Genomic DNA, 17,186 nt, shown 5'->3' on the forward strand with positions numbered 1-17,186 from the left:
TGAGGATTGTGAGTTAGTGTGTGCTGAAGGTTTATGACTTTTCTATGAGACAATCTCATAGGATGAGTCGCGTTCACGCCACCATAATATTAGACCGAGTAATGCTGAGACTTGCAAAAGTAACTGATAGATTATGGATGTGCACTTAAGCTTGTGATGTTTATCTGAAATCCGACGTTTATCTAGTATGAGTTTCCTTGTAGTCTTTTTCCTTTCTTAGGTAGTCAGATGTAGGAGCTAGTCACTATGTCACTATGTGAATTTTGTATTGTGCTAGGAATATGTTCTCTTTATACAAAGAGCTATTTACCTATTAACACAACTATCATTAAATTCTGTTATTTATGTTCAAAACTCATGATTTCCTTGGTAATTTTTTGCACCGTTATCATCTGTATTAAAAATGTCTTCAGTTTCATGTTGTATGAGTTTCTGGATTTCTGTGCATTCAGAATTTAATTGCTCAGTCTGGTAGATTTTAGGCTGGGTAGTGAATGTCCTAGATGTGTTACTGAGTCTTGTCATCTCTGTCGATCAATGTTATTCTTGTACATATATCTAGAAAAAGGTAAAGCTGTATTTGTGTTCATTTTTGGGGCCTTGCATAGGCAGATTAGGAGACTTCAGGATTTCAGGTGCTAAGAGTTTATCACTCTTCTGGGAGCACAATACTGGTCCTTGATGTGCTGAGGAAAAGAAAAGTTGTATTGAGGGTGTCTTTTCCCTTTTATTCACTTGGACTTCTTGATGTTGAATTATCTCATGGTGTTGTTTTCTTTTTGGTGTTCATTGTTGGTAATTTTGCACAATTCCTCGATGGATCATGGATGTACATTGTGCTCATGGTGTGTCAATCTGAGGTCTGATTCTTGTTAGTATGAAGGTTTCTTATTTAATTAATTTATTAAACACAATGTGTATAATCAAGTTTTTCACCACTTTGTCATTTCTGTGATTAGAGATTGAGGTCTGTTTACACATTCCACTAAATGGTATTTAGAGCATGGATTATTGCATTTTTTGTAGATGCAATCCTCCTTGGGTTCATGGAATGCCTCATTCTGGCAGATCCTTCCATGAAACCCGTGGACAGCGAATGGTGTATATAGATGTCAAAGTTTGAAATTCAGTCCCTTCCAAATTTCTGACCATTGCATCAGTCTCCGTTATTCCTTGGGGTATCTTGTTGGCTTTTTTCCGTCTCTCCTCGATGATAGTTTTATAAGCATGTGTTTCTGGTAGATCAAAAATGTGCTTTATGTCTTCCATGAAGAAGGTTTCCTGTGCTATTTTATAGGTGTAGCTATTTCTTGAGAATTTTGATATTGAGAGAGCTCTCTTAATAAATCTTGTTTTGATGCTTTCTAGCTTCTTAAGGTTGTTCACTGACAATTAAGGCCAAATTAACTGAATACCATATGTGGCAGTCGGCATAACTTTAATTTTGAATAGTTTTATCACTGTTGATAGGGATAGGTTTTGGAGTTTGGGGATGTCATATGAGACTTTTGTTGCTGCCGTAGCTCGCTCCTGTACATGTAGGGAGAAAGCAGTTCCAGTAGTTTATAATACGACACCCAGGTATTTGAAGTTGGATACGAATTCTAAAGGTTCCTCTCCACATTTTAGTTGATCCATACTGGATATCCTTCCTCCCCTTCTAAATTTCATAGCCTTTGTTTTGGAACTATTTATTTCCATAGAATTATCTTTCGCCCATACCCTAATGTTCTCCATGGCAGTTTGTAGGTCCTCATGGTATCCTGAGAAGTCGACCATGTCATCCGCATACATAAGCAGTTTGACTGATCTTGAGTCTATAGATTGCCCAATATCCGAGGTCATTACATTAAAGAGAACTGGACTCATCGGATCCCCTTGTAGAACACCCTTGGTTTGAGTGATACTCCTTGATGTGGTGATGCCATCATAGATTGTTACATAGTTCACATTTAAAATCAATTTCAATGTTTCTAATTCACTATTGGAAGTGCCTAATATGTTTTCCAACTTATGGATAAGTATCCTTCTGTTAATACAGTCAAATGCCTTAGAAAAGTCTATATAGATTGCATACAGCAGTCCACCAGGTTACGCTAAGGTCGTTATTATTTCTTGCACAAGATCTTGCACAGCCTGCAGAGCTGATTTACTTCACTCTGCTAGGGTATATGGTATGGACGCACTAGCGAAATATACTGAGGAATGTCGGAAATACAGAACTCTACTAAAGGAAAAGAAAACAAATTATGATTTATATATATAACAGAAGTTATTATTCGAGGCAGAAGCGAAGCCTTATAAAATCTTAAAGTACTCAAACAATCAGGCATCGACTCCTCTTGTAAACGTGTCACAATGGGAGGTTTCTTATTGCCTTTCCTTCCTTTTATCACCAAATCAGATTTTGGATATGTGCACTTCTGTTCTATTCTAGGAATATTTTCCACCTCTGCTAGGGGACGTAATTTGCAAAGGCTAGTGCCTATCTATATCAGACCAAAGATTTATATATTCTTTCAACTAAAGTCTTGTGTAATGGAAATAGGAGCTCTCACGTCACCCTGGTTGTGAATTAATCAAGCTTATAAGGTTATTGTTTGTTAATTTTCTCTTTTAAATCTATTTGTATCTTTTTTTGAAAAGATTACCATTCAATACGGAAAAGAAAAAAAAGAAGTGATTGCTAAATAGATTTGTCAAAATTTAATTTTTGATTCATGCTTTGTCATGCCATTTACCCCTCATGCTTCTTTCCATCTCTGTGCCATTAAATCAAGGTAACAGTTACAATAATTTGTGTGAAATGAAACATGAATATTTAAACCATCAAAAATACAATATGCCAGGGATACAAATATCACATGAATTGATACATTTAGAATCATAATTATTGTAAATAATCGGGAGCAACAGCTCCATATCTAAAGAAGCTTGATTAATTTTCAAAGGAATACCATCTAACAATGAAAGGTAGATTGTTTCATATTAAACAAAGCTTGGAAATTAAAAAAATATCGTGAGTTCTCTCAACCTCAAAAATTAAATGCTTATACTTGTGATACTTACTGATAAACTGTACATCTCTTGATCACTTACAGGCTGCTCAAGTGTTCTGTTGATATTTTCATATAATTCGACATTCAACAGATATGTGTGCGTGACCAATAATTTTACAGTAAAGGAGGAGAGTTTTCCATTAGCTTCCTCTGGATATTTCCAAGTTAGGTTCACTTGATGCTCATTTTTATGAGCTTTCAAAGAGAGTGGCTCACTGGATGCTAAGGGGAAAACAATAAATATAATTATTATTTATAAATCAATAAATATGATTCTGTAATAAAATACAATGTATTATTTTTGTCATTCAGTATAAAGGTCAAATTTAACATTCGGTCTTTGTGATGAGATAGGACTGTGTTTAAATTCTAACCACCAAAACCCAAGTGCCTTGATCAAATCAGCAATACTCAATTCTACTATAATTTATACCCTAGCACAAAACATCCTCTTAGAATATTAACTCAGGAAATGATTGAGGATCTAAGCTTTGCCCAATAATATTATTAAAATATATAAACTATTCACTTGAATAAGTAAAGAGTTTCAATATTATCTTTTATATTTAGATGATTATGAAAAATCAAAGCAATTTCAGCTTCTTCAGTATGATGACAGAAAATATATTGTACCGGTACTTGATGTTTGAAAATACACTCAAAATGAACTAACTGGAAATCAGTTCTGTTCATACAATATAAGTTATCTATTTTGTTTGTATTCAATTTAAGACATGTTAACATAAGATCCAAGAATGGGAAGATGGTCCTCAATACTAGGCCTAGAACAACAAATTAATTTCATTTCTCATGTTGCCAAATCATCCAAAACTCTAAGATTCATGACAATAACATGTGAACTATAGAAACAGGGGAAGAGGAGGGAGAAAGAGGAAGAGTCAGGCAAAATTTCCAGTTCATTAACAAAATCATTGATGTGAATGTAAAATCCTTTGTTGGAATAAGATAACTCATGGAAGACAGGGAGGTGAAGGAAAAAAAAAAAAAGGAAGCAGAAGAATCACTGCCTACCAATCCTCAAGACTGAGAAATCAAGAAAATATTTTTTAAATATCAAAATTTGTTCCACTCTATCACACTTGAGTCAGATCGAAATTAGAATGTGTGTGAATAGAGTTCCAAGTGTAAATTTCACGTGTATGAAATTGTAATGACTGAAAAGATTTTTCAGGAGGAATGATTGTATCGTGATTGTGAGAAATTACAGTAACGGCAATGGTTTAGGCATTTAACAAGTAGTGCATACATAATGTATACCTAATTTGCTGCTTTTAACTAATTAGAACTTTTTCCGGCTAGGTATAGTAAGAGAAAGTGAATTCTAACAAAAATATTTAAGTGATGTACTGAAATAAAGGGCATTATATTTATTTACTGCATTGTACAGACAGGCTGTTTCATACTGTCCTTCAGTCCATTCAACAACTGTGAAATACCATTCAGTCAAGCAGCTTGTCTCCTTCTTCCCAAGTCTTCCCAGTTCAAAGTTTGCAATATTTCCATAACACAACTCTTTAGTTGGAAATCACCCAGAACAAGTACTGTTTCTTCCCTTTGGATATTTTCCAGTTCTCAAATGAAATAATCCTGGTCAGGGTAATATGCTTACTGAAATTGCGGTGGAAAGCGAAAGTCTTTCTAGAAGTGTAGAGATTGTGACAGTGGTGAAGGGAAGACTTGCATCACAGTGACACAGTTAGTGGAAGCCAAAACCTAGGGGTAAACAGTCATTACTGGCAATTCATGTACAGTATATATTCTGCCTACCTATGAAGATTCTTACTGACAACTCTGGCTTACCTGCTTCATGTGTTGTAAAGCTTTGATTAATGCATGAAACACATTTCCACTCTGACATACTACAACAAATCTTTATGGAATAGTTTTTGTATGGATGAAGATTTCCATGGACTATTTCGTTAATTAATGTATCATTTTTATTGACTCCATCTATTGTGTAGGAACAATGTTCATGAATTTTGTCATCAAGCTGTAAAAAGTAGTGAAATAATTGCAATTAACAGTATGTTCACAATTTTATCGATGTTATTATTAAAATGAAACATCAAAGTCTATTACAATTTTTCATACAGCAGATTTTACCAAGCAAGCACAGTCTCCCTTCCTAAATCTGAAAGAAAGAAAGGAAGGAAGTTATTTTGTGTTACTTTGCTTAATTGAAAACCAATAGAAGTATATAAAAAAAACTTATGCTTTTGTAAATTTATGATTACTTTAAAAAATCATTTAAATTTTTCTACTGTATTTCTTTTACATACTTTATACTTACTCTGAAATATGAATCAAACACACAATATTGCAGGTAATTTCCACAAAGTTTTATTTTGCTGGAACCCTAAAGAAATTGCTGCACAGATACCAGAGCACTTACAGTTTCTTGATTATAACAAAGATCTCCATCTTCTCAGATGAACAGCAAATACAGAAAGTTTTGAGAGACAGATTCAGGCTAAAGTAGAAGGAAGGCTGAGAGATAAACAGAATGCCATCAGACTTGGAAGGTCCACAGTAGATCTCATTCTTGGCATAAGACATGTACCAGAAAGACATTATCAATACAGAAAGGAACTGCTATTCCTATTGCTGCCTCTGTGAATTTACTAAATGTCACCACAATCCTCTATTTGCAACCAGTGCTGCGGCCTCATTTAGTTCTATAACACTTATCTTTAAATCGTTAGAAACTGAGTCCAACCATCCTCATCTTGGTCTCCCTCTGCTTCTCTTATCCTCCATAACAGAGTTCATTATTATCCTAGGTAACCTATCCTCATCCATTGGCCTCACATGGCTCCACCACTGAAGCCAGTTTATGCATAAAACTTCATCCATCAAGTTCATTCCTAACTTAGCCTTTATCTCCTCACTCTGAGTACCCTCCTGCCATTGTTCCCACCTGTCTGTACCAGCAATCATTCTTGCTAATTTCATGTCTGTTACTTCTAACTTATGAATAAGATATCCTGAGTCCACCCAGCGTTCGCTCCCATAAAGCAAAGTTGATCTGAAAACAGGCCGATGTAAAGATAGTTTCGTCTGGAAGCTGACTTCCTTCTTACAGAATACTGTTGATCACAACTGTGAGCTCATTGCATTAGCTTTACAGCACCTTGATTCAATCTCACTTACTATATTACCATCCTGGGAGAACACACATCCTAAATACTTAAAATTATCTACCTGTTCCAGCTTTGTTTCATCAATATGACATTCAATTCTCTTGGATTTCTTACCTACTGACATCAATTTAGTCTTCAAAAGGCTAATTTTCATACCATACTCATTGCACCTATTTTCAAGTTCCAAGATATTACACTGCAGGCTTTCAGCACAATCTGCCATTAAGACCAAGTCGTCAGTATAGGCCAGATTGCTTACTACATTTCCACCTAATTGAATCCCTTCCTGCCACTTTATACCCTTCAGCAGATGATACATATAAACTATGAACAACTGAGGTGAAAGATTACAGCCTTGTCTAACCCCTGTACGTACCCTGAACTAGAAACTCATTCTACCATCAATTCTCACTGCAGTGCAATTGTTAACATAAATGCCTGTGAATGATTTTAATAATTTACCCATAATCCCATAGTGCCCTGATATGGCGAATATCTTTTCCCTCGGTACCCTGTCATATGCTTTCTCTAGATATACAAAACATAAATATAACTGTCTATTCCTCTCGTAACGTTTTTCAGTTACCTGGCGCGTATTGATAATCTAATCCTGACAGCCTCTCTGTGGTCTGAAGCCACACTGGTTTTCATCCTCTCAACCAGTGATTGCACCCTCCCTTCCAAGATGAAAATGAATACCTTACCTGGTATACTAATCAATGAGATACCTCGATAATTGTTGCAATCCTTCCTGTTCCCTTGCTTATAGGTAAGTGCAATTACTGCTTTTGTCCAATCTGAAGGTACCTTACCAACACTACATGCTAATTTTACTACTCTATGAAGCCATTTCATCCCTAACTTTCCACTATACTTCACCATTTAAAGTCTAGTTTCATCTATTTCTGCTGCTTTATGACAATGGAGTTTACTTACCACCTTTTCCACTTCCTCAAGCATAATTTCACTAACATCATTTTCCTCCTCCCCATGAGCTCGGTTGTTTGTAACACCACCAGGAATATTTCCTCTTACATTAAGAAGATTTTCAAAATATTCCCTCCACCTGCCCAGTGATTCCCTGGGATCTATTATAAGTTCACTTGAATTACCCAAAACACTGTTCATTTCCTTTTTTTGCTCCCTTCCTTAGATTCTTTATTACTGTCCAGAAAGGTTTATCTGCTGCTTGACCTAGCCTTTCCAGGTTATTACCAAAATCTTCCCACAACTTCTTTTTGGATTCAACAACTATTTGTTACACTCCGTTTCTTTCATTTGCATACAATTCCCTGTCTGCATTAGCCCTTGTTTGGAGCCATTTCTGATAAGTCTTCTTTTTATGTTTACAAGCTACTCTCACTTCATCATTCCACCAAGATGTTTGCTTTTTCCCATCTTTACACACTGTTCTTGCCAGGCATTCCCTTGCTGTTTCTACTACAGCATCCCTGTATGCCACCCATTCTCTTTCTATATCCTGAACCTGCGTAGTACTGTCCACTGTTCGGAATTTCTCATTAATCGTATCCATGTACTTCTAATTTCCTCATCCTGGAGATTTTCTACCCTTATTCGTTTGCTGACAGACTTCACTTTCTCTGTCCTAGGCCTGGAGATACTTAGTTCACTTCAGATCAGATAATGGTCTGTATCATCAAAAAATCCCCGGAAAACCTGTACATTCCTATCAGATTTCCTGAATTTGAAGTTGGATACAATATAGTCTATTATGTATCTGGTACCCCTACCCCCCATGTGTAGCGGTGAATAGTGTTATGCTTGAAGGATGTATTTGTAATCACTAAACCCATACTAGCACAGAAGTCCAGCAAACGCTTCCCATTCCTATTGTACCATTACGTTAAATTCGAGGCAATCATATGCACTGAAAAAGGAGCGGACAAAATGGCACGGGGCAGCTTCAAGCAGCACAAACGCATATAAAGTATCACTGAGGTGCAAATCACAGTTAGAAGGCGCAGAGTCATAGAAACCTCACAAAGGAGTTTCAAGATGGAACAAGTATTGTTCTGAAAAATAATTGAAACCAATTCATTCTTAATACTGTAAGAAAAAAGATCACATTGAAAAAATCCACTTAGAAGCAAGAAGAGGTAATCATTCAGCAGTCAGGAAAAAAACAGCGGATTAAATATAAATATTTGAGAAGAATTCAGATATACATAACTGCAGACCAAGTCAAGTTGTGGAGATAATCGAATATCTTCTAATTCAAAATATTAGAGAGAAGAAATATTCAAGGTGCTGCAAGAAAATGAGAAAGGGCGAATTCTTGTGCTATAAGCGACCGATAATATTGAAGAATATTTAAAATAATAATTGGAAGCAGCAATTATCCTGAGGAAAACATATATTTAATAAAATAAGCCACATTTGAATAAATATACGGGTGCAATTTCGAAATAAAGACACAAATACATATATACATATTTGTTGAGAGGCTCAAAATGAAGGATTCAGTTATTTATTCTGCCCATATAATATCATTTTCTACTTTCATGAATGACTACAACATGATGAGAGCCGCCTGAACTGTTGGGGAGAAGATTGCCCAGGCCACCATAACGAGGACCAGTACTGCCATGCCATGAGACCAGACGTGACGTCTCTAGAGGTGCAATCCAGCTACATGGAGACAGCATAGCAAGCAAACAGAAGCCAGCAGTTGCCAGAGAAGAGGCGAGATATGAGATAAGTTTCCTGTACAAAAATATTAGTAGTATTTGTTGAAAATTATCTGTGTCAGTGAAATATTTACTAAAAATGAATCCTATGTGCCAAATTATGAATGTTAGTGGTAGGTCCTGAGCATATAACCGCGAATGATTGCTAATTTAAGTAACAGGTATACTCACATATGTAGTGATAGGGTTATGTTAACATATGTGATGTGTGTATATCGATTTAATGTACCAATCTACACAGAAAGTTTAGTCAGCTATGAACTGGGAAATATTGAGAAAAATACATGTATTGCAGAGCATAGTCAAGTTTAGAGGAAACCAGATCATCAGACATGACCGTATTTACTTAAATAATAAGAAGAAATGGATCCTACTTGGAATATGTGTTTATTATGAAGAAAATATCATCGAGGGAATCTTGTACCGTAACAAAGATGATATTTAAGGAAAGAGAAGTGAGATTATGTATGCAGAAGGATTAATTAGAAGAGATGGATTTGAATTATGTGGTAATAGGAATGTTGAGATGTAATGTTTGTTTCATCGTGAGGTTATGAGGAAGAAAGTGTTACGAATTTGTATGATAGATGTTGTTAGAGGATAATAATTGAAATAAAGGTTGCATGGTTAGGTCATGTTGAGATGAATATGAGAGCAAGAGTCCAGCTGATTTAATGTCGATTTGTGACATAACGCAATAGATCATGAGTAGTTATTGAAATTCCCATGCTTATTGGTGTAGAGGTAGGGAAATATATTAAGAATTATCGTCCTACACAGAAGTAATATCTCCCAAGCAAACAGTAGATTGATGAATTAGATTACATTGAATTATTGGCACAGCAGTATAGAAAATAAGATTATTTATGACTGATGGTAGGACATATATACATAATTGGCACAATTTCTCAGTTAATATATTAATGGATTATTTTATGCAAGGTTTTGATTGACCTATATATGATTGCCACTGTTGTGAACAAGTTGATATAGCAGTGTTTAGTTAATATTTATAATTATAATGATATTTTAGGGTGTGGCAACAAGTCGTTAGTTGAGCAGAATCACAAATTTGGAAGTCATGTGATGGTTTTTATTAATTGAGTGAAGCGGTTATTGGCAACTAATGTGTGTATAAGCAGACAAGACCCCATTTCAGCTATGTTATCAACACAAAGCAATGTAAATATGTGTTAATTGATATTGATTATCAAATATCCATTTTCTTTTCTCTACGAATTATAGTTCAACTTTATTCTCTTTTACCAGGATTAGCATGCTAATAAATTAGTGTAAGAATTATTTTTGAGTTATTATTTTGAAAAATAGGTTTAGATATGTAGCAGTAAGGTATTATAATCATTGATGTTAGGATTTATTCACGTTATATGTCAAATGGAGAGTTTGGGAATTGAATGATATTTAGTGGATATGCCTTCACTCTTCAGCAGGACCTGTGATATTCTAACATTTTAATGACGAGATTAATGTCTTAAACTTAGAAGCTACCGGGGCTTTATCCGAATGCTTACTTGGACGTGGGTAGGGTGGACTATTAGCTTCCATACCTTACCCACATTTACCAACCACCCTTTCGTATCCTTCAGTTTATTTCTAACTCTCGCACTGAAATCCCCCATTAGCACTATCCTACCCTTGCTACTGACCCTGATTACGATGTCACTCAATGCTTCATAAAACTTGTCAACTTCATCCTCATCTGCACCCTCACATTGTGAATACACTGAGACAATTCTCATTCCATTTACTCCAACTGCCAAATCTACCCACATCATTTGCTCATTTACATGCCTAACAGAAACAATGTTGCGTGCAATAGTATTCCTGATGAACAGCCTTATCCCACACTCTGCCCTTCTCTTTTTAACACCCGTCAAGTATACTTTATCATCTCCTATCTCTTCCTCTTTATCTCCCCTTATCCGAATAGCATTTACTCCTAGCACATTCAGATGCATCCTCTTTGCTGACTCAGACAGATCTACTTTCTTTCTTCCATAAGCCCCATTAATATTGATAGCTCCCATTGAATTCCATTTTGTTCACCAAGTTATTTCCAAGGAGACCCTTGCCTGTCAAATGGGAGTGGGACTCCATTACTCCCATAGGTCCGAGACTTGCTTAAGATGTTCTGAGCTTGGTAAATTTGTGAAGCAGGATGCTACCCTACTTACACATAGTCCAAGTGAGGATCTCTCTTCTAACAGGTTAGGGACCACCGGTAGATTGTATAGTCCTAGCTACCTGAGCACAAGGAGGGCCATGACTCAAAATATGTCCGAGATGCCCACTCCCATTCCATAGCAACTGGTATCCCGACTCTCAGGACCATCTACTAGGCCACTCAGCCATTGCCCATGGTTCACGAACTAGGATGTGACTACAGTAACCCACACCATGAACAATAAAAAACACATTACTGCACAAAAAAATATTTCTCCTGAGAAAAATAGGTTTGAAAGTTTCCAGTCTTCCATAGTCAATATCTGCTATCAAAATAACAAAAATACTCAAATTTGTAATCAGGGTTGCTGGACATCCCGATTTGTTGGGCATGAAAGGAAATTCTAAGTTCCCATGGAGGGAATTAGATATTTTTCCACCAATAGAGCATATAAAAAATCAGATGTAAGGCTAATTCCATTGTGGAGATTTATCTCCCGTATGCCTCTTATAATGGGCTTCTGATAAGTTCACCTGCATACACCCCAGCATCAGTGGGTAGGGTCTGACACATCCCACTCTGATGAGTCTAGTGTCAGACCTAAGATGAAACACTGGTTGATAGAGCAAAACGCCTGGAAAAAAACCTTACATCTGATTGTTGGGACATCCCGATTTTTACATAAAAGTAGCACATTCCGGTTTGAATCTAGGTGGGACGTAAATAGTCTTTAGTTACTACTTGCAAGCTGTAACTATTTTCAACTAAATGTTTATAAAATTAAGCTGGAATAATACACATTAATTTAGGCGATAATGATGTAAGTTGGCAACTCTGAATTTTAAATCATAACTGGTTCCAGAATGCATCTTAATACGCATGCTCGCAGCATAAGTTGATCTGTGCTTGCACTGGTGACATTAATAAATCAGAATGATTCCTCAGAATCTCTCTTCTTCTTTCCTGGCCAGGTTTCCATTAGGATCCTCAACTGCTTTGATGGTTTCAACTGAATTCCTTTTGTTTTTGATCACTCTGAACAATAGTTTCATATTACCTCTGCTGTTTTTCTCTAGTTTTTGAGTAAATTTCTCCTAGGAGTTTATCTTCTCCTCTTCTACTACTCATTTAACTCTCAATTTCTTGTTCCGGTAAACTTGCTCAAGGTCTTTGATCTTTCCCTTGTCCCTTACCTGTTCTGGCTTGGATTTCACTCTATTTCATTCTTTTTGTGCTATGTTGCTTTCCTTTATTGAGGATTTTACGCTTTCATTCCACCAAGATGTCTCTTTATCCCTTACTCTCACACTTGTCTTCCCGCTAACCTTTATTGCTTCTTTTATCAAGGTGTTTTTAAATCTTGTCCCCTCTACCTCACCATTCACCACTTCTTATACTTTCCTGATAGTCAGTTCTCTTTCCAACCTGTTGTAGTTCCCACACCTTAATCTTAGGTAACTTCCTGGTTGTTATCTTTGTAAATTAATGTATTTCAGATCTGCTACTAAAAGCCAGTGGTCGCTATTGAGGTTCTCACAAGTTTACTTCTTCTTAATTTGTAATGACTAGAACCCGGATTTCCATGCACTATCAAATATCAAAATATGCATGCATTCATGCACTATCATTTGGCAAAACATGCACAAAAAACTGGAAAATATGCACTATCAAAATTCAGTTCCTTTTGAAACATTGTACAAAAACTACTCTAATTTCTCCAAATTGCCTTGATTTAAGCTCATCTGTTTATCTGTCAGCACATTCTTAAACACAGAAAATGATCTTTTTACGTCACAAGAAATGATAGATGCATACTTCACTGAAGACATTTGGACAAAGTGAGGTCAAATTGTACGTCTTTTGCATTTTCACCACAATGCGTCTTTTATAAGCTTGACGAATTCAAAATCAGGATTTGAACGAATTAATTTGTTCAACTTATCTCTAGCTGCGGCAGCTACTTCTCCATGCGATGATTGCAGACACATTTGAATGTCCTCAATAACTGGTAACGATTGCCTGCTGCGATAACAAAGACGTGTAAGGAGTGAGAGTTCCGGGTAGGACATTCCAGGATAACAACAGTAGAGGGTTCAATGAAAAACCAGAGTTTGTAAGCTGCTATCTCTGTAACGCGGCGCCACAGAAGTGCGATGCAAGTTTTCTTTTGTTCGTCTAACATAGACGAAAAATGAGTTGTCAATGGTTAATGCACAATTTACGGTCCAATTTATAGCAATGTACAACTGTAAATCTGGGACACCTTATTCCTAAGAATTAGAGATCGATGTGGGGCCTTCTGACTCACGTCACTGTTTACTCAGGCAACAGATAAGAAAGTGTTTTGGAAGTGTAGGCTACTAACTTTGGTTGTCATATAGGATGCCAGGAATACATTCCCTCCGTCTCTCGGTAATAGTAATAGCCTATAACATGGAAAAATTGTCCCAAATTCTGAAAACTAACATTTATAAAAGGCACTATCATGCAAATTAACAATATGTATGCATCAAAGTGAGAATAAAAGTCATATTATGCAATATTAAACGTCCAAATATTCGCTTTTAAACCAAAATTTTCCAAATATGCATTATGCATGAATTTTCTCCTAAAAAGGCCAAAACATGCAAACATGCACAGAAAAAGAATGGTTATTTGGAATTGTTAAGCCGTTTGAGAAGTGTAGCTAGTTTATTTAAAAACATGTATGTGCATGGAAATCCGGGCTCTAGTAATGACATATTCAATGACCGTCTTGTTCTTTCCAACCCAGCTGTAATGGGTAATCTTGTGACTGACTCTTTTGTTGAACCAACTCACTACTAAACAGTTTCTTATACAGAAGTTTAGGAAATATCCCCCTTATGAATTCCTTTTCTCATAGTCATGTGGTCCCATCACCTTCTCATATTCATTTCTGTCTGGCCCAAGCTGTGCATTGAGGTCCCCAATGATGATTTCCCTCTCTTCACTGACAGTCTCTTCTAGGTCTTCAAAAAAACTTGTTCTTTTTATATTGACTGCAACCCGTCTGAGGGGTATGCACTTGCACCAGTGTCAGCTTCTCTTTCCCAAGGTGAACTGTTGCCTTTATAATCCTCTCATTGATGTACTGGATCTCTGTAATACCATCTAACTCTTTTGACAATATCAATCCTACTCCATTTCTCATATCTCTGTTGTTACCATTCCAGTAGAGGGTATAGTTTTTCCTCAACTCTTTATACTCTTTACCTTTCCATCTGGTTTCACTAAGTTCTAGGATTGATATTTTCCTTCTCTACATGCTGTCCACTAACTCTTCAGATTTCTCAGTCAAACTCAGTACATTGATTGTTCCTATTTGAGTGGATTGTCTTCACTGGGGTTGTTGCACAATCGCAAGGCCTGGTCTATCATCAAGCTGTAAGCCATCATACCTGGTGTGGGTCTGCAGGTGCTGTTGTCTACTCCAAGTTCTTTATTTGCATCTGAGGCTCATATAAGTGTTGAAAGTGATTGCAGTTACTCTCCAACTGACTTGCTAGGCCTAACATTAAAGAAGATTTTCTGTCAGGGTTATCTCCCTTAGCTTTTAGGAGTCCCCTGCACATTACGAAGGCAGCAGCTTCCTGTTGAATGTATGTGTCATTTCCTATACAATGGCTTCAACAAGCCCCCTAAGACTGAACTCCTCTGCTCCTAGCCTTTGGTTCTCCCTTAGTTTGTCAGGTTTGGTAACAGCCGCCCAACCCTTGGCCAGACAGTCGCAGGTAGTATCATCTACTGTCACATACAGTAGTAGGATGTACCGAACCTGACTTTAATGGGGGCCTAACTGCATGAATTATTATTTTGAAGCTGGTACAAATACTCAGCCCCTGAAAAGTTGGAACTAACCAATTAAGGTTAAAATCCCCAGCCTGGCTGAGAATCAAACCCAGGAACCCTTGGACCAAAGGCCAGGACATTAACCACTTAACCATGGAGTTGGACCATAGCATAGCTGAAATTGTATTAGTGTATTTTATCTGAAAGAAATTCATCTCTTGGGTCTTAACAAGAAAACATAAATAAGAAGATTTAGTAACACAAATGACTACATATGACTTAATGGATATTATCAGTGAATAGAGCAGAAAAGATCAAAAAGGGCAGTGTAAATATATTAAAAATCTCAAAAACTGACTTGATGTGCTTTGCTTGTAAACCCACAATATGATAGTGTATGCTATAGGAAGATATGGAAGGCCCAGGAAAACAAAAGATTCAGGAAACAGACTATATGAAGGGTAAAAGAGATATATCAAGGGAGTGTAAGTTGTGTGAAAGTAGAAGAGAGAATGGATTGGCTAGAAAAGAAGAATAGTTTTAAACAAGGATATTTTCATTGTAATAATGAATGGTTCATTCACACCTTAAAGTCAATACCTTGTCGATGAAACCACTCTACTGTCATTTGCTGTCCTTTTAAGTTTCATGTACCAGTATTTGTCACATTCTAGTCTTTTCTTGATGTCTTCAAGTATCTTCCTATACAGTCCTCTTCCCTTCTTTGCCCCAACACTTTCTTTTTAAGAATGTTATGAAAGTGTTGTGTCTAATTATAAGTCCTTTTAATTTCCTTTAAAGATCTTCTCCCTTCATGGACCTCCCTTGAAACTTACAGGTTGGTTTTGCTGTCCATCCAGCTCATTCTTGAAAATTTTTATCATATCCTTATTTCTGCAACTTAAAGGCAGTTCCTTCCCAATTTATCCTGTGTCCAACTTTTTCTTCCATAGAGCAAATGACTCTACAAAGTATTTTCTGACACGTACTCATATATCGATACGCTTGCTTGTTAACATGTTTTTCTTTGTCATAAATGCCTGTTTTGCCAGTGCTATTCTCCTCTTCAATTCCACTGGTGGATAATATAATGATGTAATTGGCAGAGGAATTAGGGGAAGAAAAGATCAAAGAATGGTGTTGGCAGATCATTTGAGGGCATGTGGAAATAGGGATGGGGAGTTCGGGAGCAATTCAATAAATCATCACCATTGATTAGTATTCAGGGTTGTTGCCCATGTGGAAGATTGTCTATCAATTATTTTCCTAATGTTTTCTTAAATATTTTCAAAGAACTTGGTAATTTATCAAACATTTCCCCTGATAAATTATTACAATCTCTTACTCCCCACCTCATAAATGAATATTTGCCCTAATTTGTCCTCTTAAATTTCAACTTTATCTTCATTTCATGATCTACTTTTAAAAGCTCCACTCAAGCTTTTATCTACTAATGTCATTCCGACCAAGGTAGATGTGGAGCCACTCTCTTCAAATGGGGATGGAAGACATCACCGCAATGTGACTGCGGACAAGGGGAACAGACAGTGGAACACCTTGCATTTGAGTGTCCTTTGCGTAGTTACAGAGGCTCTATAGAGGACTTAAACTGTGTCTCAAACGAAGCTCTTCTCTGGCTATTAAATTTTGACATGGAACTTTAGTTATGAACTTGAGATGGTAGTTGTATATATTGTAAATAATATTGTATTCATCATACGCTAAATAAATAAATAAATAAATTCCACACTATCTTTCTATTCACAACTCAGAACATACTGTAGTGTATTAAAAAAAAAATACAGTGAGTACGCTAGTAACAACAGCGTGACGACACAGAGATGTATTCTCTCTGGAGAGAACAGCTGTTCTTCTCATTGGAACTTTCACTGTAATGAGGAGTTACGCCATGCTGTGCAACAAAAGCATACATACATATCCCACGTCGTTCCATCTTAAACGATTGGTCGGCAAACGAGGCTTCTCCACCAGTTGCGGTACCTGAACTTCTCTCCTTCTTCAATGCTTTCCAAAGTATGTCCTCTCTGTTGAATGTCAATCTTCACCATGTCCTAGTACCTGAGTCATGGTCGCCCTCTTGGTCTTTTGTCTTCAAGTTTTAGATCGTACATTTTCTTTTTTGGTAATCTGTTGTCACCCATGCATCACATATGTTCATACCATCTCAGTCGCTGCACTGTTATTTTGTCCTGCAGTCTTACAACTTGAGCCTGCTTGCGGATTTCCTCATTACGGACTCTGT

General features: G+C 36.6%; 1 protein-coding gene across 1 annotated transcript in view; it reads right to left on the reverse strand.

Annotated features, from left to right (window-relative positions):
* LOC136874532 (receptor-type tyrosine-protein phosphatase kappa) overlaps nucleotides 1-17,186 on the reverse strand; it is a 381,492-nt gene that overhangs the window by 186,906 nt on the left and 177,400 nt on the right. Inside the window, exons 9-10 of the mRNA XM_067148168.2 lie at nucleotides 4,881-5,070; nucleotides 3,070-3,281 (exon numbers count right to left, since the gene is read on the reverse strand). Of these exons, the coding sequence (XP_067004269.2) occupies nucleotides 3,070-3,281; nucleotides 4,881-5,070 (402 nt within the window). The remainder of the gene's footprint in view (nucleotides 1-3,069; nucleotides 3,282-4,880; nucleotides 5,071-17,186) is intronic.

This window comes from Anabrus simplex, chromosome 5, assembly GCF_040414725.1.
Source record: "Anabrus simplex isolate iqAnaSimp1 chromosome 5, ASM4041472v1, whole genome shotgun sequence".
NCBI lineage: Eukaryota > Metazoa > Arthropoda > Insecta > Orthoptera > Tettigoniidae > Anabrus > Anabrus simplex.